The sequence below is a fragment of the Ostrinia nubilalis genome, chromosome 16 (assembly GCF_963855985.1).
Source record: "Ostrinia nubilalis chromosome 16, ilOstNubi1.1, whole genome shotgun sequence".
Taxonomy (NCBI): domain Eukaryota; kingdom Metazoa; phylum Arthropoda; class Insecta; order Lepidoptera; family Crambidae; genus Ostrinia; species Ostrinia nubilalis.
Genome location: NC_087103.1, coordinates 8,450,275 through 8,472,501, shown reverse-complemented (window position 1 = coordinate 8,472,501; position 22,227 = coordinate 8,450,275). Strand labels below are relative to the sequence as shown.

General features: G+C 35.6%; 3 protein-coding genes across 3 annotated transcripts in view; 1 reads left to right on the top strand and 2 right to left on the bottom strand.

The window, feature by feature from the left end:
• The window catches only part of LOC135079335 (serine/arginine repetitive matrix protein 1), a 233,027-nt gene that overhangs the window by 22,672 nt on the left and 188,128 nt on the right, over positions 1-22,227 (top strand). The gene's annotated exons all lie outside the window — the stretch shown is intronic.
• LOC135079331 (probable serine/threonine-protein kinase DDB_G0282963) lies at positions 2,530-5,960 on the bottom strand. Its single transcript, XM_063973962.1, has 4 exons — positions 5,878-5,960; positions 5,048-5,772; positions 4,698-4,910; positions 2,530-4,584 (listed from the first exon to the last, which is right to left on the bottom strand). The coding sequence occupies exons 1-4, from the start codon at positions 5,884-5,886 to the stop codon at positions 2,634-2,636; spliced, it is 2,898 nt and encodes a 965-aa protein (XP_063830032.1). The 5' UTR covers positions 5,887-5,960; the 3' UTR covers positions 2,530-2,633.
• Positions 8,055-16,444, bottom strand: LOC135079340 (endocuticle structural glycoprotein SgAbd-1). Its single transcript, XM_063973976.1, has 4 exons — positions 16,381-16,444; positions 15,031-15,554; positions 11,819-12,031; positions 8,055-8,520 (listed from the first exon to the last, which is right to left on the bottom strand). Exons 1-4 carry the CDS (start codon positions 16,387-16,389, stop codon positions 8,304-8,306), a joined length of 963 nt encoding a protein of 320 aa, XP_063830046.1. The 5' UTR covers positions 16,390-16,444; the 3' UTR covers positions 8,055-8,303.

Sequence of the window (22,227 nt, the reverse complement as noted above, 5' to 3'; positions counted from 1 at the left end):
TACAAGAGTACGCGTGCGTGTGTCAATGCTCGCTCGTATCTCGTATGTGACGCCTTGTCGAATCGCCTCCTGTAGGTGGGCTATCGTGCGTGTTTTGTTTTCGATGTGAACTCGCGGAGATGAACAGGCCTGGTGTAATCTACACCAATATTATAAAGAGGAAAGATTTGATTTTTTGTATTGAATTCTTGAACCACTATAATCCTACATTATTTCTTATGAACATAGGCATTACGAAGTTTGGTGATTCAGCTAGTACTTATGACCGTTTTTACCATCAATCCCTAATGTTTAAGTGACCTCTATGGTAACACTTCACAGGCATTTTTCTTTCATAGGGGTCACTTAAAAAATGGGAATTGATGGTGAAAACGGGCATTAGTCTAATAAACTGATGTGTCACTCGTGTCTACCAATGCAGTTGAGTATTTTTATGCTGCAATTTAGGAATGGATCAGTCGCCATTTTGGTCGGTCGTCGAGTGCATTTGAGTCGTAAATATTCGATTCCATTATGGCCGTCGTTCGATCGTTACGGACAATTTACGTCTGTGCAAATTCAATAAACTGCCCACTCGGTGTAGGCATCTGTTGGTTAACTAATATTCACCTAAATTACTATTAACTAATATTAGTCAATGCTTATTTTGGCAAAGAATTTAAAGGGTTAACAAAGGTTTTAAAATTGATTGCTTTGACATCACCACAGTACAGCTAACAGCACGTATTGAATTTTGCTCTGACGATAGGCCATAGCCGACTTATTAACTCTGAAAGGGATCAACACCGTATCGCCTTTAGCGAGCTGTCATCGCCTTTCGCGTGCTGTCAACCGCAAGAGGCGAGGCGTTTATTTACGGTGCGGATAAGTGTGCGTTGCAGTATGGAGTTTCATACAAAGAATACTGACCGCTTCGAGTTGACACAGTTACGATCCCTTTCCGGGTTGATTAATGTGCTACGTCCTTTAAAGTCACTTCCAATTTTATAGGTTTTTCATTTATAGGTTGTCTAATAAATACCTCTCTCTGCCAAGTCCAATTTAATACGCATCAAAATCGGTCCAGTCTGACAAACACATCGTTATGGATAGAGCTTAAACGAAAACTAGATACTTTCATTAATTTGCTAGGTATAGGCACTGATTAATAATATCCACGGCACGTACGTCAATTTGTTGCACTTAAAAGTAACTCAACTTTATTTTCTTCCTATCATAAACTATAATAAATAACCAACTGCAGTTCAATAAAATAATCAATCCATAATTATAACGAAATAAATCATTCACTAATAATGACAGCACATTTCAAAATAATTAATCGCATTAATTTAATTAATAATTCACTAACACGAATTCTATTATGAATGATTTTATTATCAACTAGCTTTCCGCCCGCGGCTTCGCCCGCGTGGAATTTTGTCTGTCACAGAAAAACTTTATCGCGCGCGTCCCTGTTTCAAAAACCGGGATAAAAACTATCCTATGTTCTTTCCCGGGACTCAAACTATCTCTATGCCAAATTTCATCAAAATCGGTTGCGAGGTTTAAGCGGGAAAGCGTAACAGACAGACAGACAGACAGAGTTACTTTCGCATTTATAATATTAGTTGGGATAATTAGTATTGAATTCATTTAAAAATGTAATCACTTCTTTAAACAGTAAATATTCGTCGCTGACTGTGATTTTCAGTTATATGAATTAATTGACTAAAATAAAGTAATTTCGAAGTAAACCGTTTTGCCATTTGATTCAATTTAAAGAACAGCTGAAGTGTAGTAATGTTGCAATATTTTTTTTGTGAAAGTGAACATTGTTGTAACTAGCTTATGATTTTTTTGCATTTTTTAACTTACGATTATGCTCCGCGGACGAGGAAGACCCCGAATTACATGGATGTCCGTAATTAATAACGACCTTAAAGAAGCCCAAGTTAACAGTAAAACAATCCAGGACCGAGCCGCCTGGAGACGCATGACGCGGAGGGCCGACCCCTTGTGATCACAATTTGGTCCGATGCGGCGACTGTAAAGAATTCTGCTGTAAAAAAATCTTACCAACTATTATTTATGTTAGAAGTACAAAACAAGGTAGATAAAGATTGTGCGACATTCTTGGATGATAATCTTGAAGCAAGTAAACAATGAAATCTTGGAAATATTTCGTTACGCTTTCAGTGCGGACAGCGAGATGATACGCATAGGATACTCACGCGATGCTTACTTTCAAACCCATCTTGCTAATTTCTAAAATAGTATTTAAGTCTTCTCTATTAAACATACTTCTATTTATGTGTATAATTATATTGTTATTAATAAACTTTCATGCACCGCTTTTTCTAATTTCTGTTTTGTCCAACGGTTTAGTGAAAGAGAATAAACCATCCGGCATTATAAATAAATGTATTTACTAACTACACTTTCAATCAGAACTATGTACTTTCAAGATCTATTGAAGTTTTTTGCAAGCCGGCTAATTTCATTGATTAGTAAAAATAAAAATTATATCTTGTCTGAATAAAAATCTAATAATTTTTATATTTTTTTATTTTTGTTCACAACTAACACTAATAAATGCAGTGAGAAAACTTATTTACAAAACAACACTTCGGAAAATTTGATCACAGTAAAACTTAAACGTATGTAGGTGGTAAATAGGTTTTCATAGAAGGCCCTGCACGTCCTAATGGTGGCAAACCTGCCTGCAGTGTTTTAACCAATGGAGGATTCGATTCTTTGCGGTTTTGATAACCCAAATCGGAATGCCTTGCATGGTTATTGCGCTGTAGCACCTTGTAATTCTTTATTATCCCCCGTAGTTCTTCGTTTTGACTCAAACTACTATGCAAGTTATTTCTAAGCTGTGGTGGACTTCTAAATTCATCCTGCTCCTCATAACTTCGTAAATTGCTTGCTTGTTTTGGCTGTGGTACGCTATATTCTTCATCACGATCTTCTTGTAAGTCATATTGAGTGGGAAGGTAACGTTGCTCGTTCCTATTATCATAATTATTATTAAAACTAAACGTTTTAGGTTTGACTTTGCTGGATTCGAAGTAGTTCTTCATATTGATGAAATTCACCATATCTGATAACTCCATAGGCTTCCTATTTTTTAAACTTTTCAATTCAGTGTGAGGTTTTGGTTGGTACGGAATGAATTTTGTAATTTTGTCGGCTTTTGTTTCAGCTATAACTTTGTTTTGAGCGATTTTTTTATGCTCTTCTGCAATTTGATTCATATTTTTTTGTTCTTGTTTTTTAGGGGAGAATAAATTTTTGAGGAAGAAGTTTGTTTTGAATAGGCTTTCCGTGCTAGGTTCTGGGAGTGCAGTTGTAGTGGTCGTTGTGGTAGTGGTTGTGGTAGTTTGATGTTCCTCTATCGGTTTAATTGGTACAAATTCTGATTTCTGGTCATACATTTCGATATTTTTCGGAACGCTAATACTGTTGTAGAATAGTGGCACTTGAGTAATACTTTTAGGTTCACTTTGTAAGTGTTGCTCTAAATCTCTAGCGTTTGACCAAATGTTGTTGTAAGAAATCTTTTGCTCTTGACTAGAAACCGGTATTGAGTTCATATTGTAGCTAGGTTTTGTAGTGGTTTCGTAATGTAGAGCTTTAATTCTTTTTGATTCATAAATGTTATCAGGATTTTCATTATAATCGAACGAATTTGTTACTGGTTTTGGTGACACGTAATTGTTTTGGCTAAAAGTATTTGTAGTGGACTGAGATGCCGTACTACTCTCTTTACTAAAGTAGTTTTCCGGGATACTGGATGTCATAGAATAAGTAGATGATGCTTCTGTTGATACTGCGGGTTGATAGTTATTATTTGATGTATAGTAATTATTTTCATTGCTATTATGGTACTGGTTCATTTGATTGGCCATATTGTATTTATTTTGATTGTTTAGTTGATTATTACTAAAATCTGAGGGAGCGCTGCTATCTTTAGAGTCTGGTTCAAGTTCTGATTGCAACATTTTTGTGTATTGCTCCGGGCTCATATCGTTAAAATTTATCATGATGTCATCTTCACCGAACGATCTCGATATTGTATTCTTTTCTGGACCCTGATTCCCGTTGTTCGAGTTTAGTCCATATTGCCAGCGCCATAAACCTTTGTTTGCTTCTTGTTCGGCTTCCTTCATACCTGCATCGTAATTAATTAATTGGGGCATGCCGGTTTTCTCATTCGAAAATACTCGCGATATTGATTGCTGTTGTTGAGCACTATTCATGGACGGCATGTGTGCGCCTTGAGAAGCAACAAAGGTTATTTGCGGTGCAATTGGACCGTTGGACTTACGTGACGGATCGATATTAAAATCACTGTTTGTTTTGACCTGAACTTGGGAACTAGCTGCTGCAGCTAAATTGTTATCATTATTAGAACCTTGAGCGAAATTGTAGGAAAATGCTTCTGGAGTTCTGCCTGTAAATAGGTTCCTTGGTGGTGGTGGTGGTGGCGCGAAGTTATGTCTGTCCAATGGATTATCGTATTCTTTTTCGTCAGCTTGCCAGGACCTTAGATTCGGTGGTTTCTTAGCTTCTTCTGCTAAATTATACTGAACGGACCTGAAAAATAATGTGAAATATTTTATGTTGCCATTGAATAAAAAGACGCTTTTACAATTTAGTATTTATCCTTCTTTATTTTTTACTACAACAGAAACAGATTTATGTCTCACCTTTGAATGATTTCGGGAATAGGTGGCGCAACTGGTAAATGTTCTCCACTGGCTCGAAAACCATTTGAATCAGCGATGTAATTAACGGTGTAAGTTATGCCATTATCACCGACGTATGAATATGACCCTTCCACGACTTGTTCTTCTTTTTCAGTACCCATATTTTCCATATGGCTGTGTTGCACGTAGTGGGTTTGATCTGCACCTAGAGCCCTGAATGTAATTTTTGTTTGTTATTTTTTTGTGGGCAAGAGCTCTACAACAGTAAAGTTTAATTACGTTGACACAAAAGAAAGAAAAGAAAAACTGATATGTAATGGAAAGATAAGTAAATGAAAATTTATACGTACTCGTAGCTGAAACTCCCATCCAAATCCATTTCATTTGACAATCGAAGTATGGGTATTGCCGGTTCTGTTGTCGAAGAAATGGCGAATCCCGCAGGAATATAATGAGGGTTCTGTGCAGAAGCTGCTCTAATCTGGTCTAACCCGCGATCGTTCCTGTGCGTATCAACCGATATTATCATATTCCTTGGGGTTTGATTTATTGGGTTCGGTGTTGAAGGTCCCGTGGGAAAATCTCTGACTGGAAACCGCATATCAACTCTATCAATAGGATTATGATAATTCGTCATTTTGGGCATTTGTCTCATTTCCCTTCTTTGTGCTTGTTGGGATTGCTGTGCGTGTTGATTATTTTCGGTTACATTCCTTTTGAATTGCGGCGGAGGGTGTGGTGTCGATGACACTCTTAATTTATTTCTTTCTTCGTGCTCTTTATCATCATCTTCATCGAATATTGGGACTAATGTAGATGACAAAATTACCGGGAACGGTGATGGATAAATTGATGGTGCTTTAGTACCGGTTGGTGGTAAATAGGGAAATGGTAGGTTATTTGAATTTTTTATTGGAAAATAAGGCACAGGAGTGTGAGATTCAGGTGGGAGATAAATTGAACTGTCTGAGGCAAATACACCTGAATTTGGTTTTTGGAATTGAGGTGGGAATCCATAGTGCTCATTAGCTATGATGTGCCCTGCATGTTTAAGTACTAAAGCTGTGAGTAATACCTGAAAATAAATTGATTGATTTAGTGAAATCACAGACTTACTTTGAAATGCATAAATCCTTAAAATCCATGCGAGGCACTGTTACCAAAACACTATCACACTTACCAGCTTCATTTTCGAAGCTGTCTTTCAAAATTGACTTTCAGAATTAAAAATTGTTGTCACGTCACTCTTTAACACTTGTAGAAAATAGACTGGTAATGAAAATGAATTCCGCATATATTTATATGCACGCGATCTGTCTGTGCCCAGGCATTCGTGAAAGATCGCTTAGCTCCGAAGTGTTTTCTCCTGTTCCAAGCGGAGTTTTTGCTATAGTTTTCCTGAGTCAATTGATAATACACTCTGTATAATGCAGTTTTGTAATTACTGGTTTGGAGATTTTGTGTGTAAGAAATATTTGTGTCCGCATTGTAAAAATTTATGATAAAACAATACTGTTGGTACGAGTCCATTATTGATGAAACGCATAAGATGTCAACTCATCCGTCTTAATATGTAACTTATCTTAATTCTTACATTAAACTGGTATGTACCTATAATTTTGAATTAACTTAGATTGCTAATTAATTTTACAAATCTGTTTAAAATATTATTTTAGAAGCTTTATTATTTATTTATAAGCTTATTTAGAAGCCTTTAGTAAAATAATATTTGTTCCGCTGATCTTCCATATCAGCGGAACAAATAATCTTTTACTAAAAGCTTCTTTAATAAACAAACGCAAGATGTGTATATGAGAGAGTGAATAGGCATTTACAGGGCCGATATGTACCATCCTATACTGCATCTCACTTAACATCAGATGCGATTGCGGTCAAATACCTGCCTTGTTCTGCATAAAAAATGTTTGCAAAAATGATCTCGTAGGGGAATGTCCGATACGTTGACGATAATAATATAATTTTATGTGAGATCATCCCAGGTTCGCATGATGCAAGGTCGGTAATGGTCTTATGGCCAATGTCATTGGCCTGCCGACCGGTTCCGAGTTTGGGGGTTACGCCCTTGCACTGAGAAACAACGGATTCTTAAATGTGGCGGATATGTTAAAAAATTGGACTTATGTGGATTTCCCAAAATTGACTGACTGCATGCGTACTGCATGGTATTCTCTGTATTATTACATTCTTGGCAGTCAACGAAGATCTTACAATGCCTCTAATAGAAGTGTCAAGCTGCATCTCAGAATCAATTAAGTACACTATTATTTTTTTCTTATCTTATTTTTGCAAGTGGGCTTTTAAAGAGCGCTTTAAACATGTCCCAGTATTAACACTACCACTGCTTCGGGACAAAGGCCAGTGCTGAAATAGCAGCGCAAGAAACTCAGACTACATTAGGCATACTTCAATCGTTATTAATGTTCACTATATTTGCCAAAAAAATCAAAGTGAAGCTTTTATTTCTTTTAACATGCTTATAAGATAAATCTCAATCAAAACATTAGCAAGATACTTATTTTACACCAACTTGTAAAAAGGCGCATTCTACTATTAACCGCAACAAAGTATTTTTGTTGCAGTTCCGTCGTTAAGTCTGCATCGGTTTCTCAGAACACAAGGATTGGGAGAAATCTTGCCCTAACGAGCTGATAGTGCATAATGACTGAATACATTTAAAAACAAGCCTTATTAATTAAAGCTCAAGATTGAAAACTTAAATGACTGTGAGCATTAATTAAATTTTATAATTTAAGTTAAGGGTAATTAGTTGCGGTTTTGGAAAAAGCAAGATTGAAAAGAGTCACTTGTTTTTACAGATGATTATAAATCTTATCTTGGTAGGTTAGTTTGTTTTTCAAAAATAAATTTATTTTCAGGACAATATTTAATAAAAACTTGATTATAAATTAAAACACGTAAATGCTACGCATAGAAAATGTTAGGCATTTATTACTTACCTATGTATTAAAAAAATATGTATCTAGTTCTCTACCATACTTTATGTAAATGGTCACTTTGGTTTTTTTTTAATTAACGATTTACTTTTATTTTTATTGTAATTGTAATTGATAAATAATTTGTTTTTTGTTACAGGTAATTGTGATAATATTAATTGACCGACTGGTGTACTTAGCGGTAAGACAGAATAATTTGATAAATCCGAAAGTGTTACTTTAGTAAATTATACTAATGTATTATTTGAGGGGTTATAAAATATGGTCTCTCTCGTTCAATGTCCAGATGGGAAACACAAATGAAATTACTTTCTGTTTTATTCCCAATTTAGATCTACACGCTTGGATCGATCTGTTTGTAAAGTAAATAAAACGCTCGTAATATTGATATTAAATTTATTATATAAAATTATCACTGGCTTTGAACATCCTTAAATCAGTATCACAACCATACTCATCTAACAGTCATCATATTCACAATAGCTCATCGTGAATAGAATGACTGTATATTATACAACTACTATCGTAAGGAGGTAATGCATTCGTATACCTATCATAGATTAATACTTCAAGACCTTAAACTCTCGTATAAATCTCAATAATTTACAATGTAAATAACTAATTAAACAAGTTATTTACCGTAACCCGGGTAGTTTTGTTGGGGGTTGTAAGATGGCTGCGATGGATAGTAAGTAGGCTGATTAGGATAGTAACTTGGCTGATTTGGATAGTAAGTTGGCTGATTGGGGTAGTAAGTTGGCTTTTGCGTCGGGTAGTAGCCAGTCTGGGGCTTGTTCTTTTCAGCTTCGGCCTTCGCTGCTTCTTCCTTGGCGTTCTGTTCGATGGCACTGTAACAAAGTGGAAAATATCTATTTAATATCGCCAAAAATGATTGGTCAATTAATTGCACTGAGCTTAAAAAATGGGTCGTGCTCGTGACAGTCGAAATAATGAGTTAAGTGACGTTTTTGAGTGTGTTAAAAGTCATGTCAAACAAAGTATAAATCGTTTGAGGAGAAAAAAGTCAAGTGTAAAAGAAAAGAATTTTCACACGAAAAGTTTCAGTATACTCTACATAAGTTACGATGATGATAAACTGCCGAAGACACTTTTTATGGCTGAGATAGCGATAAACGGTCCATAAAATTTTTGTCAGTAAGCTTTACGTAGCTCACGTACAAAATCATTTTAACCACGCATGTAAGTAGGACATAAAGTGATGTGAGATACTGTAACAGGTGCGTCGTAGATTGTGCTAGAAATAGTGCTAAAATATCCAATCATATCCTACAATCCTATCATTATACACCTACAGTAGTGGCCATAAGTTATAAGGCACGTTAAAAAGAGACAACTCCGTATTTTGGACTACGTCAATGAATTTGTAGATTTATCTGCAATTATAAGCAATTAATCTTCCAAAACTAGAGATTTATTTTGTGCAGAAAATACTTTGTATATGGCTTTATAATGATGAATATGTACAATACATTTCAATTAAAGAACGATTAAGGCAAACATTCGATTAATTTGGCTATTTGAGTGGGCGGGACTTAGCGGTTTATGTAAAATGAAATGGAGACTTAATTGGAAACGTATTAAACTTTGCTGAAATAAAATACAATTAGGTACGTATTGAAGTTATACTTTTTACTGCTTTTGTAATTAATAAATGTTATGACGTAAATATAAAGAGTCGTTATTCATCTATTATTTATGCAATTTGAAAGGCAATCTTTTGAAATGCAAACTCTATAAGGAATTTTTGAAGTTCCATTCTGTATTAGGTTTCTGCTTTAGCAATTTTATACCACAACCTAATTCAAGGGTATCGTGTTCATTTTCCTTCCACAATCCTTTTAGTCTCATCTTTCACTTCAGTCTTTTGTATAAAACCAAAGACTGTCTCCTTTGTTTAAAAAATATTATTATAGACACACTCTGAAAAGAGTTTTCGTGAAAGCTACTTTATTGAATCTTTTAGAGAAAATACAGCCTGTATCTTTGCTTTAAACTATTATTTTGTCGATTGATAGAAATCGTTAACATGCGTGCAAAATTCATAATTCTATACTTATTTATGTCTTGTTTCTTTAATGTTACACGCTTTACACAATTAATACGCAATTAAATCAATATTGTATCAATTATGATCATACTGATATCTGTACAAACATACGTTTATACGGCTGACAATAGTGACTGAGTTTCTTGCGCTGCTTCTTCTCAGCACTGGCCCATTTATTGTCCCGAAGCAGTGGTTGGGTTAATACTGGGACGTGTAAAAGTGCTTTTTAAAAGCCTATTTGCAAAAATAAATGAGTTTTATTGTGTTTCCCAATCACCAATATTGCTTCGTGATTGAGTCAAGACAAGTTACGTCTAACGGAGTAATTTACTAAAGTAGTTCATATTTGTCTTATTAGGTTATGCGTAACCGCCATTTATTATGGCGTATTACAAACAACTTTGCCCCATAACTCACTGGATACTCTCCCGGGAAAATGAGGCAAAGAACAATATACTACGATACAACATACTTTCACAGAAGAGAAATATATCATGGCGGTATGTAGTTATTTCTTAGGACAGATTGTTTCGCAAGATATCTTAATATTTTTGCTGATGTACTGGAGTCTAGTTGACACTATTTCCATAGGTAAATGTATTTTTCAAATGTAACGTGGGTAGTTAAACCTGAACTCTTTTTGAACAGTTTTTGTAAAATCTTAGCCATGAATTTAGACGGGTGATTTTGAAAAAGTAATATAACCTGTATTATCAATAACATCCTTTTAAAAGACCTAATAACGACGAAGAATGTTAAAAACTGATCCTAAAATATTGGGAGCCTACAATCGTCATTTTTTTTCATAATTAGTTTTTAAAGGTATCGTCAAAGGTATGCCGTGTCGCCATTTGCATTCGCGAGCTGTCGTCGCCTTTCGCGCACTGTCAACCGCTTGGCGAAGCGTTTACGTTACGGTGCGGATAAGTGTGCGTTGCAGTATGGAGTTTCATTCAAAGAATACTGACCGCCTCGAGATAATACGTTTACGATCCTTTCCAGGTTGATAAGTGTGCTAACGTCCTTTACTCTTTTATAAAATGTGTTTTAGATTATACTATCTAAAGTCTACAAAGTTGTTCGCGAGAGGAATTTGTAAATAATTAGGTTACCGCGGTATTTTACCGATAAAATGTAGCCAACAATAACTTTCCAGGAATCTTCGCGGCTAGCTTAAAAGCAATTTTGCTGAAACGCTCTATACCCTGGATAGGAAAATTAATTAAATATGAAGCAGCAGCCCGCTAACTGACGAACACGTAATCAATCAACTAAGGCTTAGGACAAACTATAAGACTAAGTGTTATTGATTAAATACATAATTAAATATTTTTGTGTTTTAGCGTGGTGTGTAGCGACTTACTTTTAATAAATAAAAGAGATAAAAATCGCTACACACCACGCTAAAATAAACACGGGACTATTCCCACCGCTGCAACTCCTGTGTAGCCAGGATCTACAGCTTGACCGCCAATAAAAACCCAACCAGTGAAGGTCAAGTTTGTTCCGGGGAAAAGTTAAACTGTTATTGAACCCGCAACGAAATTAATCAAAAGAATATAGAAGGAATTCGAAGTTAAGGTTCGACTTTTCTCCAATGCAAAGCGGATGACAGGTGACAAAACAAAGGTTAAATATTAAGAGATATGCGCCATGGACAGTAAGCATCAATTATGGGGATTTTGTAAGTTATTTATTAGCTACCTGCCACTAATATTTTTCACACAATCGTAAAATGAATCGCTAAATGGGTAAGCGCATAACTCAACAACGCGAACGCCTGGACCAATTTTACCAATTCTTTTTTTAAATGTTTGTTCAAGTCCATTGATGGTTTTTGGTTGATGGAAAAATTCGAATTATTTCCGGGAAAACCCTGAAAACAGCCCTTTTCTTTTTTTCATACAAACGTTTACTAACTAAAATGTAGTCTTTTTTTTAGAGATTTGAACTTTATTGCTATTCAATAAAGTCCTAAGGGGGTAAAACGGGATCCACGCGTACGAAGTCCCCGCGACTTGTTTTATTATAAACTGTGGCCGTGGGCCGCTAATTTTATTATAATAGAGATGTCTTACGCCTGGATTGCGGGCGGGATCGGTGGTGGAGTGGGCAGGTGGTCGCCAGTTGCGTGGAAGCCGGTGTGGTCGGCCCAGTAAGTCACGGTGTAGACCTTGCCATCGGGACCAGGGTACGAGTACCAGCCCTTCTTGACCAGGCTCTCGTCGTCTGTGTTGGGGTTGGTGAAGTATCCCTCTTCGCCGACGTGGGTTCCGTCTGCGATCTCGTATCTAGTGACAAGCAAAATGCAATTATAATTAAAGGAGTAATAAACATGTTGACACCACCAATCAATTGCCGTACTTTTTAAAACTGTCAAAACGAAACTCTCCCACAGATTTTGTATGGCACTACGAGCAAGTGACGTCACTATTTTGTGAACTCAAATAAACTACTTTTTTCAATTACAATGCGACCAAAATCGTTATTTACAGGTAATTTAAAATTAATTAAGTTTTTAAGACCAGAATGAAGTGTCTTTTTAGAAAAGTTGTGTTTTCGAATTATTGGAGAATAGTGTCAAATTGTCCATTTGACGATACAACCCGATCGAGTACAACATTGTTTTAAACGTTGTGGCATCTTATGTCAAAGTGATCGGGCGCGATCTTAGGCTGAGTTGCACCATCTACTTTAACTTTGACAAACGTCAAAAATCTGTCAAACTCAATACAAAAGCACCAGTTATTGTTATTGTTACGGTTAAAACAAGGTGGTGCAACTCAGCCTTAAATAACAGCCCTCAAACTTAAGCTGGGTGCAGATGGGTGAAGTGTGTAATGTAAGGTTACGTGTAATGTAACACGAATTCTAAGTGTGGACGGCACTACGAGCATTACATGTAAAGTGCTTCCCATACTATTTCCATTACATTACACGATACATTCCATTACGCGTTACACCCGTCTGGACCCTGCTTTACATCGTCTAAAATGCAAAACTCTTTTACATAATACCTATTGTTTATCATTTATATGGTCATGTTTAAATTATTAAAACTTTGCAGTTATAAAACGCAGGTAAATAGCTAAGCTATATTTGTCAGTTCTGCCCAAAACGTATAAATAAATAAACATATTGATCATCTATTTATCATTTATCTAAATCAACAGCCTAACAAAAAATTGAACAATTAGCGATTGTCTTTTAACACCTACCAATATAAAATAAATGTTGTATGTAAATCTGCAGCCTCCGGACTTCACCATCAATTTGTGTACTTATCATTGACAATGATCTTGAGATCTTTATTATGTACTGAACGAACAACACCGATCGTTCATTCGATCCTACCGGTCACTCGGATGGTCAACGAACTATCGATTCGAATATAAAAAGATTATCGAGTCCGACTGTGACTCAATTCTTTGGTGATAATCTGGTTAACATAAACTCCTCGTTTAATCACTTTAAGTATTGGGTAAAAGAAAATGTATTTAGAGAATTTAAATTAAGAGCGTTTACGCCGTTTGGCGCAAAAACAGTACTTTTTCAACTCGTTACAATCATTAACCAGTAATACTACAAATATGTTATAGACATAAATAGTTAGGCAATTTTGTCGTCTAAATAGTTAATTGAGAAAATATTGCGATTAGTTTAGTATTTAAGAATTCTATCAAGATAAGTCCACACAGGTTTTGTAAATTTCCACTTTAGCGTCAGTTTACAAGCTGAAATTTTTATAAAAATACTGTGAAAACGATTTAAAAAACATTTATATCCTATAGCATAGATCCTTGGGCAAATAGTTATCTGAGAAAATTTTTAGATTTAATCATTTTACAATAAGAAATCACAAATTAAAAGAACGTGAAATACCCAAAAATCAAAGTGATTTTTTCACCAATATTCTTCCTTTATTCAACATAAAAATAGCTTAATATAATAAAACAACATCTTCTTTAAAATATTTATTTTGAAACGATATTTAATTCATTGTTATTGTTTTGCTATAAACATTTGAAAACTATTAAAAAACGCCGCGCGCGAATCATTTCCAATGATGCCCCTTGAAACGCCGCGCTTCGCGTAAACGCTCTTAATGGATAGATATAGATTAGAAAAATGTTATGTTAGAAGTTTACTACAATGAAAAACACAAAGCCTTATTCGACTAATTATGAGAACTGCAGATCTTGGCTTTCACTAATTGATAAAAAAACTCTTATATAGAGATGGTTAAATTAGGTTTCTTTTATTTTTGCTGAACGACAAAGATTGAGTCTTGGTCCCTAGAGGCAAAAGTAATCAGAGTCAGAATAAAAAATGAAAAAAAATTTGGTATTCCAAAAAACTGCAGATCTTTTTTATTTTGGGTCGTGTAGATACCTACGATATTTTGTTGTACGGCTGCCAGAACAGTTAGGTATGCTCGTTTTTGCTACAAAATAACCGGATTTTGCGTGATTTTATGACAAATATATACAGTAGGTAGTCCATTCCGTTAGATCTCGTTTTGATATGGAATTTGTTCCGATATTCCGCGTATTAATTTAAATAAATCATGTGTGACCCAATTCGGAATTCTTATAACTGTGTTCAATATTAGCTTTCGATTATTGTAAATAATAAACAATAAAATTGATTAGTTCCCGATAATAATACGTTGAATTAACGAATGAAATGTTTCAATTTGAATCGTTGTTTAGATATCTAATTGAAGATGTGCGTTTTGCCTGGCGAATAATAAACATTTGTAATTAACTTACGAATTTTCGGACTACACAATTTTACGAGTATTTCAAAAAGCATTCAAAGTCAAAGTCAAAATGTGTTTATGCCCCAGTGAGAAGCTTGATGTGTCAGTCACCCAAACTCGTTAGGAAAATAACGATAATGAAAATCTCAAATGACATAAGGGACAAAATCATTTAGTACTGTTGTATTTAATGTTATTATTATAAAATGACATTTATATGCAAATCTTGAGGAGTCCAATACTTTTACGGATTGGCAACTAAGTTACGGATTGGTAACTTAACTCTCTGAATGATAAAAATTTTCAAAATTAACGCATCACTACGACACTAGTGGGGTTATATGGAGTTTTAATTGTCATTTAAACAGCTTAAGTAGTTCAATGTTATATTGAGGAGTAGTTGTTTGGCTAGCAAAAGGTCGTGGATTCAAGTCTCAACTGAGGCTGGCATATTATCTAGCGTTAAAAATAAATTGTCCAGCAGTGGACGTCTTTCGTCGAATATAATAAATTAACCGTGGTACTTACTCATATTTGTAGCTGCCATTGTCACCATAAGATTGTTCGTTCTTGATCACTGGAATCGGTGTAGTTGTGCTCGACGGCGCGTATGTAGGAGCCCATGTGCTTGAGGGGTAGTTGTGAGAGGGGTAGTAGTTGTTAGAGGGGGGAACATAGTTGTTAGAAGGGGGAACATAGTTGTTAGAGGGAGGAACATAGTTGTTAGAGGGGGCAACATAGTTGTTAGAGGGAGGAACATAGTTGTTAGAAGGAGGAACGTAGTTGTTCGAAGGGGGAACATAGTTATTCGAAGGGGGAACGTAGTTGTTCGAAGGGGGAACGTAGTAATTATTGTTCTGTGGAGGCTTGTAGTATTTGGCGTTATCCCATGAGTTCTGGTTATAGTTGTAGCTGCTAGCAGCTTCTTGCAGAGTTTCCTGTGATGTTTTTAGAAGCTCTACAGAAGCTAGCGCTTCTTGGTCTTCTATTCCCTTATTCGTTTCGGATTCTTCAGCACAGGCTATCGCCAGCACGACAGCGAGTATGCAAAACTGTAACAAAGACAATAGTTTAATAAATCTAGTGTTAAGTTTTTTTGTAATGTCAAGAAGATTTGGCCATCAATATTAACGAGTTGCGAATTAAAATAAAAACGTGCGAACTGCTTCAAAAGGATCTATCTGATAACAATGACAAGACACCCAATTAAAATGTCCATCCAGTTTTTTGTGTGTTAAAATTAAATAAGTTAAATATTTAACTGGCTATTATTAAGAGAATCATTTACGTTTTAATGTGTCTTTTTATATTTCGTTGCATTGCGATCCCATGTAATTATTTATGCTATTCGTTTTGTGCTTTAAACTAGGTTTTTTTGTGCGAATACACAATGAATATGAACAGTAGCAAGTAAAATATCATTGCAATAAATTAAAATTAAACATGGAAGTAACTTTATTCAATACACTTTTAAGCACCACCTTATTTATCTGAAGAATTTTTTTGACAGGAAAAATATCAATCTTTACGGAAAAAAAATCGAGTGATTGAAAATTTTTTCTATTGATTACACTATTATTAAAAAAAAACAAAGTTTTCAATAAAATGAGCCTTTGTCGAAATCCAAAGGTATGACCGTATCAGAAACAATCCAGCACTTTTTATCACCACAATTATTACTAAACTAGGAACGCAATTTTTTTCAGGAGTTGCGCATTAAGTACAGTCTACAAAACTTGAACAATTGCACACTTTTTCACACTTAACACCAGGTGCGATTGCGGTCAAATACCTGCCTTGTCTAGCATAAAAAAAAAAAAAAAAAAAAAAAAAACTTAATCTGAATTTAATTTTAGCTTCAAGATCTCAAGGACTCACCAGCTTCATCTTAAGGTCCTTCTACACCGGCGTCCTGTCCAAGACTGTGACCGCATGGTGTCGCCCCACATTTTTATAGGAAGTGAATCCTGCGCTTGGGCACAAAATTCCGCGCGCGGCAATGACCTCACAGAGATGATACATGATTTGAAAATCGCAAGATTAGGGAAAATGCAAATGCTATGGTTAGGTCATCAGGATTTATGGGTGAGGTACTTGTTTTTTCTGGTTAGGATGAACATTATGATCTATCCTTAATGTTACCAGATATGGCTGATAAATCTTTTAATGGTTAAGAGCTTTAGCTAAGCGGGAAGTGTAGTAAATGCTGCTCAATTTTCCTCCGGTAATTTAAAAGGGTCGTTTTCCTGTAGTAGAGACTAAATGACCTGATGAGTATGATTATAGACTTAGGCAGTTTTTGAAATAAAGTTAGCTAGTAATAAAGTTATGTACTTAGATGATGCAAGTAAATATAAACATACCATTGCGAAAAATTCTTAATGTAGTACGTTACACCTCGAAGTTACAGTCACTTCTTATTAATCATTCTTTATCATAAAAACAATGATTATAATACAATTATTTTACAGAAGTGACTGGTTCATCTAACGAGATTAGTATCAATGGCATCGCGATAACAAAACGCGAGTTGGTCCCGTGTTCCGAGGGTTCTGAATATTTATCATCATCGTCATTTCTTTTACCAAATGTAATTTAACCTAAGTTTGTGAGGGGAAATAAATGATTTATTTATTTATTTATTTATTATTTCACCCTCAGGGCGTCTACTGCTGAACATAGACCTCCCCCAAATGTGAATTTAAATTTTCGTTCACTCTATAAAATTAACGAAATAATTGTCAGATTAAAAACTAACTTAACTTTGCAGTTGTAGTACAAGTCCCCCATACTATCTAACTATAAGTACAAATTGGTCAATGGGAGGTAGTATTAGATACTCTACATGTTTTGATTTGCTCTAAATCAACATATGACATGGAAGCTTCATTTAATGACGGTTTAAAAGGTCTGTATTTGATATTAATTTTGATTAATTGAGGGATGATTGTATGTATCCTAGACTGCATATCACTTAACATCAGGTGCGATTGCAGTCAAATACCTACCTTGTTCTGCACAAAAAAGCGACGGAACCCTAAAACATTTGGCAAAGTCACAAATCAGATACGTCACGTATTTCATTCACAAAATGCAGTAGGCGTATGTTTGAGATATGGTTAGAGCATGTCGAGTCCAAACCTTCGTGAATTGGTCTAATTGATGCTGGAAGGTCTATCACTTTCAAAGTGAGTCACTGTGTTTTTCGGTCATAGGTGCATATTGGGCGTTCAATTATTTAATAACAACAATACAGACAATATAAGCATTTTAAATAATATGACCGTCCGTTTTTTGTTTTGACACCTACACCGCACCAATTATGATGAATGTTGTTGTTGCATTTATTAGAAGGACATAGGCTTCCTTGCATCACAGCCTCCTAAAAGGAATTAAAGTTTTACAGTCGAACATAGAACCTCATCCTTTTTTGAAGTCGGTTAAAACAGTTTAGATGTTACTATGGTCTTTTCTTTCGCCTTACAATCTGATAGGTTCAAGTATTCACATCTCTAGGAGAAAATGTTAGTTGGTTTTGCTACTATATTTAGAGGAACTGTAAAATCCAGCGTCTTTACTCGATTTTTATTAAGATTTATTATTTTATTATTGTCTTCTCGTATAATGTTTTGTCGATCAATAACATCTGTCATCTACTCTAATTCATATTTCTCGATTTTTGTTTTTTGATACCTAGCTACCTACTTGTTGATTAATTAATCGATAAAAAAAGATCAACAGTAGCGGTCGACAAATGACGATTAATCTTAAAAAGATGAAGTGTATTTTTTAACGTTTTATGACAAAAGCAGTAGCCATTTGAGACACGAAAAGATTTGAGATACAAAGACGGTCGCCTCGGACTGTGATGCGCGTTCGAACGCCAGTTACGGGTTCAATTCCCGTTGGGGACAAATGTTAGGATGATGAGCATTTTTAACTGGGATAACCAATTAATTGTGCAGTAGTTTTATCTAGTATTAATAAATACATAGTCTGGGACTAAAAGTTGTGATAGTTAACTATTCCCACCTCTCGTTCCCACCTCTGCAACTCCTGTGTAGCCAGGACAGCTTGACCGCCAATAAAAAACCAACCAGTGAAGGTCAAATTCAACAAAATTTATCAGAAGAACAAAGGAGGAGTTCGAATTTAAGGTTCGACTTCCCTCCAGGTGCTGTGATAGCTAAAATCCAACCCTCAGGAAATACCTAACTAGTGATAATACGGCATTTTAATAATTTTCCTTCTGTGAGACGAGACACCGAATTAAGGTCAACGTTTCCATTATTAGACGGAATCAAAAAACTAAAAGTTTAATTCTAAAGTTTGGTTATTTTTTGCTTCCAAAACTAACATTTGCTTCGGACAGTATGTAATTAGTCAGTTGCAAGTTGGATACGAGTGTAATTAGTTTCAACAAATGAAATTAACATTTGGAGATTCATTTTGCTAAAATGGTTTTTATTTATCCCCTCTTTTTATTTGCCAATTACTGTATTGCAAATCGTTGTCTAGGTAATGTAAATAAAAGTAGGTACCTGTATGCTAACTAGTATATTTTTTCATCTAAAAAGCATCATGTTCTTTTATCTATGTGTAAAGCAATAAACGTTTTTTTAATTTATTTATTTAAGCAAGTAGCTACAGTATGAAGTTACTTATACATAGATATTCAATATCATGCATTTATACTTTGAAGTATTTATTATAACTGAATAAGTAATAAAATACTTGGGAGAAAGCAACATGTAGGATGTGTCTGTATAAGAATATTATTTTGTTAGACATTATAATAAAATATCAAAGATTAGCATTAATATGCATATGAGATAAGCAAGTTATGTTGTGGTTAACCAAATGTTTTATTATATTATTGACCTTATAACCATTGATATAAAGGTTTATATCAGTTTGCAAAATAGTCAATAAAAAAATCATACACACCTGAAATTTATAATAATAATCTACACTAATATTATAAAGAGGAAAACTTTGTTTGTTTGTTTGTTTGTTTGTTTGTTTAGTTGTAATGGATAGGCTCAAAAACTACTGGACCGATTTTAAAAATTCTTTCACCATTCGAAAGCTACATAACTCACGAGTAACATAGGCTAAATTTTATTTTGGAAAACAATAGGGTCCCGTAAAATATTTGGGATTTTCATAAGCCGTGGAAAAGCGCCATCTATCGTCATTGCTTAAAATCTTCTTGCGCCTGACAAAAATTTTTGAGGTACGTAAATATTCATGAAGGCAAAGCTGTCAAACGCCATCTATCGACATCATTAGTAAATTAGTAACTAAATATTACATCCCAACTATCCCAACTAATATTATAAATGCGAAAGTAACTCTGTCTGTCTGTCTGTCTGTCTGTCTGTTACGCTTTCCCGCTTAAACCTCGCAACCGATTTTGATGAAATTTGGCATAGAGATAGTTTGAGTCCCGGGAAAGAACATAGGATAGTTTTTATCCCGGTTTTTGAAACAGGGACGCGCGCGATAAAGTTTTTCTGTGACAGACAAAATTCCACGCGGGCGAAGCCGCGGGCGGAAAGCTAGTGTACTATAATAGCGCTGTTCGTAAATAATATTGAAAATTTAATAAATAAAGATATTTTATGTAATTGAACCATTCACTGTATGTACCTATTTGAATCATTCACTGTGTTTAAACGAGCAAGTCAGTGTTAATTAGTGACTTTTTACAAACTTCCTTGCAAATTCTTACTATGTGCCGCCATCTACCGAGATGAATATTAGGGTACGGTTCAGCGGCGGACAAATGGGATGGGCGCGTGGGCGATTGTAGTTAAATAGGATAAGAATTACTTCATTTTTATTTTCTGTATGTAATTTGTTAATTTTTTGGTAGGGTCTTTATTTTAATTACTTAGGTTGGTAGGTACTTACTTATTTGATAATTTTAGTAGAAACAAAGGTAATTGAATGACTAAGTGACACTCACTCATCACGAAGTCTCAGAAACTACAAGTCTCAAAAGAGTTCTCATAGGGGTTAATGGTCTATTCCACCTGGCTTTGACCACCAAGATGATCAAAGTGGACTCCAGTAAAATTATTTTTTTAGTGTTCTTTGATCACCTATAAATAAATCATACCTCTGAATTGTCACATACATGTCCAATTTGTTTATTGCGGTTTTTAGAAAATATCAAAAATGTTACATAACAAAATATGTAGTACAACAATTGGACATGTGACTATTCAGAGGAGGTGTGATTTGTTTGTAGATAATCAAAGGACACTAAAATAATAATTTAACTAGAGTCCACTTGGCTCACCCAGGACATCGTATCCGTGGGTGATCAAAGGCACAGAACAAATTCAAAGGACACTAAATTGTCGCTGTAAGTCCACTTTCACGCTGTAAGTCCACTGGCTTTGATCAGCCAGGTGATCAAAGTGGAATATACCTCCTTTTAGAACGTAGGTAGTCACTAAGACGAAATTTTGCAAAATTCAACCCTTATGGGAGTTAAAAAGGGGGTTGGAAGTCTGTATTGCAGTCCTCGGTTTTTAAAGTAAGAGACTTGAAAGTTAAAATGTATGCTCACTATGATCTCTACATATTGTGGAGGTGTACATAATATACTGTTCGGTACACTGTGGTACTGTGTACACATCGGTTTGCCGACGATATTGTGGTCATGGCAGAATCGTTGGAAGATCTTGGAACAATGCTCGAAGACCTTAATCGATTTTCCCAACAGGTAGGCCTGAGGATGAACATGGACAAAACGAAGCTTAGGTATGTCGAATGTCCATGTTGCGCCCTACCCAGTTTCAGTTGGGAGCTCAATTCTCGAGATTGTCGACAAGTAGGTATGTCTACCTCGGACAAACGATCCAGCTAGGTAGGTCCAATTTCGAGAAGGAGGTCAATCGTCGAATCCAACTCGGCTGGGCAGCGTTCGGGAAACTACGCAACATCTTTTCGTCCAAAATACCTCAATGCTTGAAGACTAGAGTGTATAACCAATGTGTGTTACCAGTGATAACTTATGGCTCGGAAACGTGGCCTCTCACTATAGGCCGTATACAGAAGCTCAGTTGCACAGCGTGCTATGGAGAGGGCTATGCTTGGTGTTTCTTTGCGAGATCGATTCAGAAATGAGGAGATCCGTAAACGAACCAAAGTCGCTGACATAGCCCAACGGATTAGCAAGCTGAAGTGGCAATGGGCAGGGCACATAGTACGCAGAACTGATGGCCAATGGGACAGAATGGTTCTGGAATGGAGGCTGCGTACCGGAAAACGTAGCGTGGGACTTCCACCTACAAGGTGGACCGACGACATCGTAAAGGTAGCAGGGAAGCGCTGGACGCAGGCCGCTTCCAATCGATCAACATGGAAAGCATTGGGGGAGGCCTATGTTCAGCAGTGGACGTCCTATGGCTGAAATGGTGGTGGTGGTGGTGGTGGTGGTACATATACTGAAAATGTATCATTAGAAATCAACCACGGGGGCTAAGGAGATAAAAGGAGGGTTGGAAGTTTATATTATGAAAGTCCTATGTGTTTAAAGTTAGAGAGTTGAAATTTAAAATGTTTGCGCTATAGATGCTAAGAGCGGATTTTACGAAACTCCACCCCTAATGGAGTAAAACGAGGTCCACGCGTACGAAGTCGCGGGCGGCCGCTAGTAATAAATAAATTGGTAGTTTAGTGATTCATTCTGGACTTTACCAAAATGAAAAC

Excerpts from the sequence above, each read along its gene's own strand:
- LOC135079331 (XM_063973962.1), bottom strand. Across the intron at positions 4,911-5,047 it reads GATGGGAGTTTCAGCTACGA|GGCTCTAGGTGCAGATCAAA; the intron begins GTACGTATAAAT and ends AATTACATTCAG. Across the intron at positions 4,585-4,697 it reads ATTCCCGAAATCATTCAAAG|GTCCGTTCAGTATAATTTAG; the intron begins GTGAGACATAAA and ends ATTATTTTTCAG.
- LOC135079340 (XM_063973976.1), bottom strand. Across the intron at positions 12,032-15,030 it reads AATGGCAGCTACAAATATGA|ATACGAGATCGCAGACGGAA; the intron begins GTAAGTACCACG and ends GCTTGTCACTAG. Across the intron at positions 8,521-11,818 it reads ATCCCGCCCGCAATCCAGGC|TGCCATCGAACAGAACGCCA; the intron begins GTAAGACATCTC and ends ACTTTGTTACAG.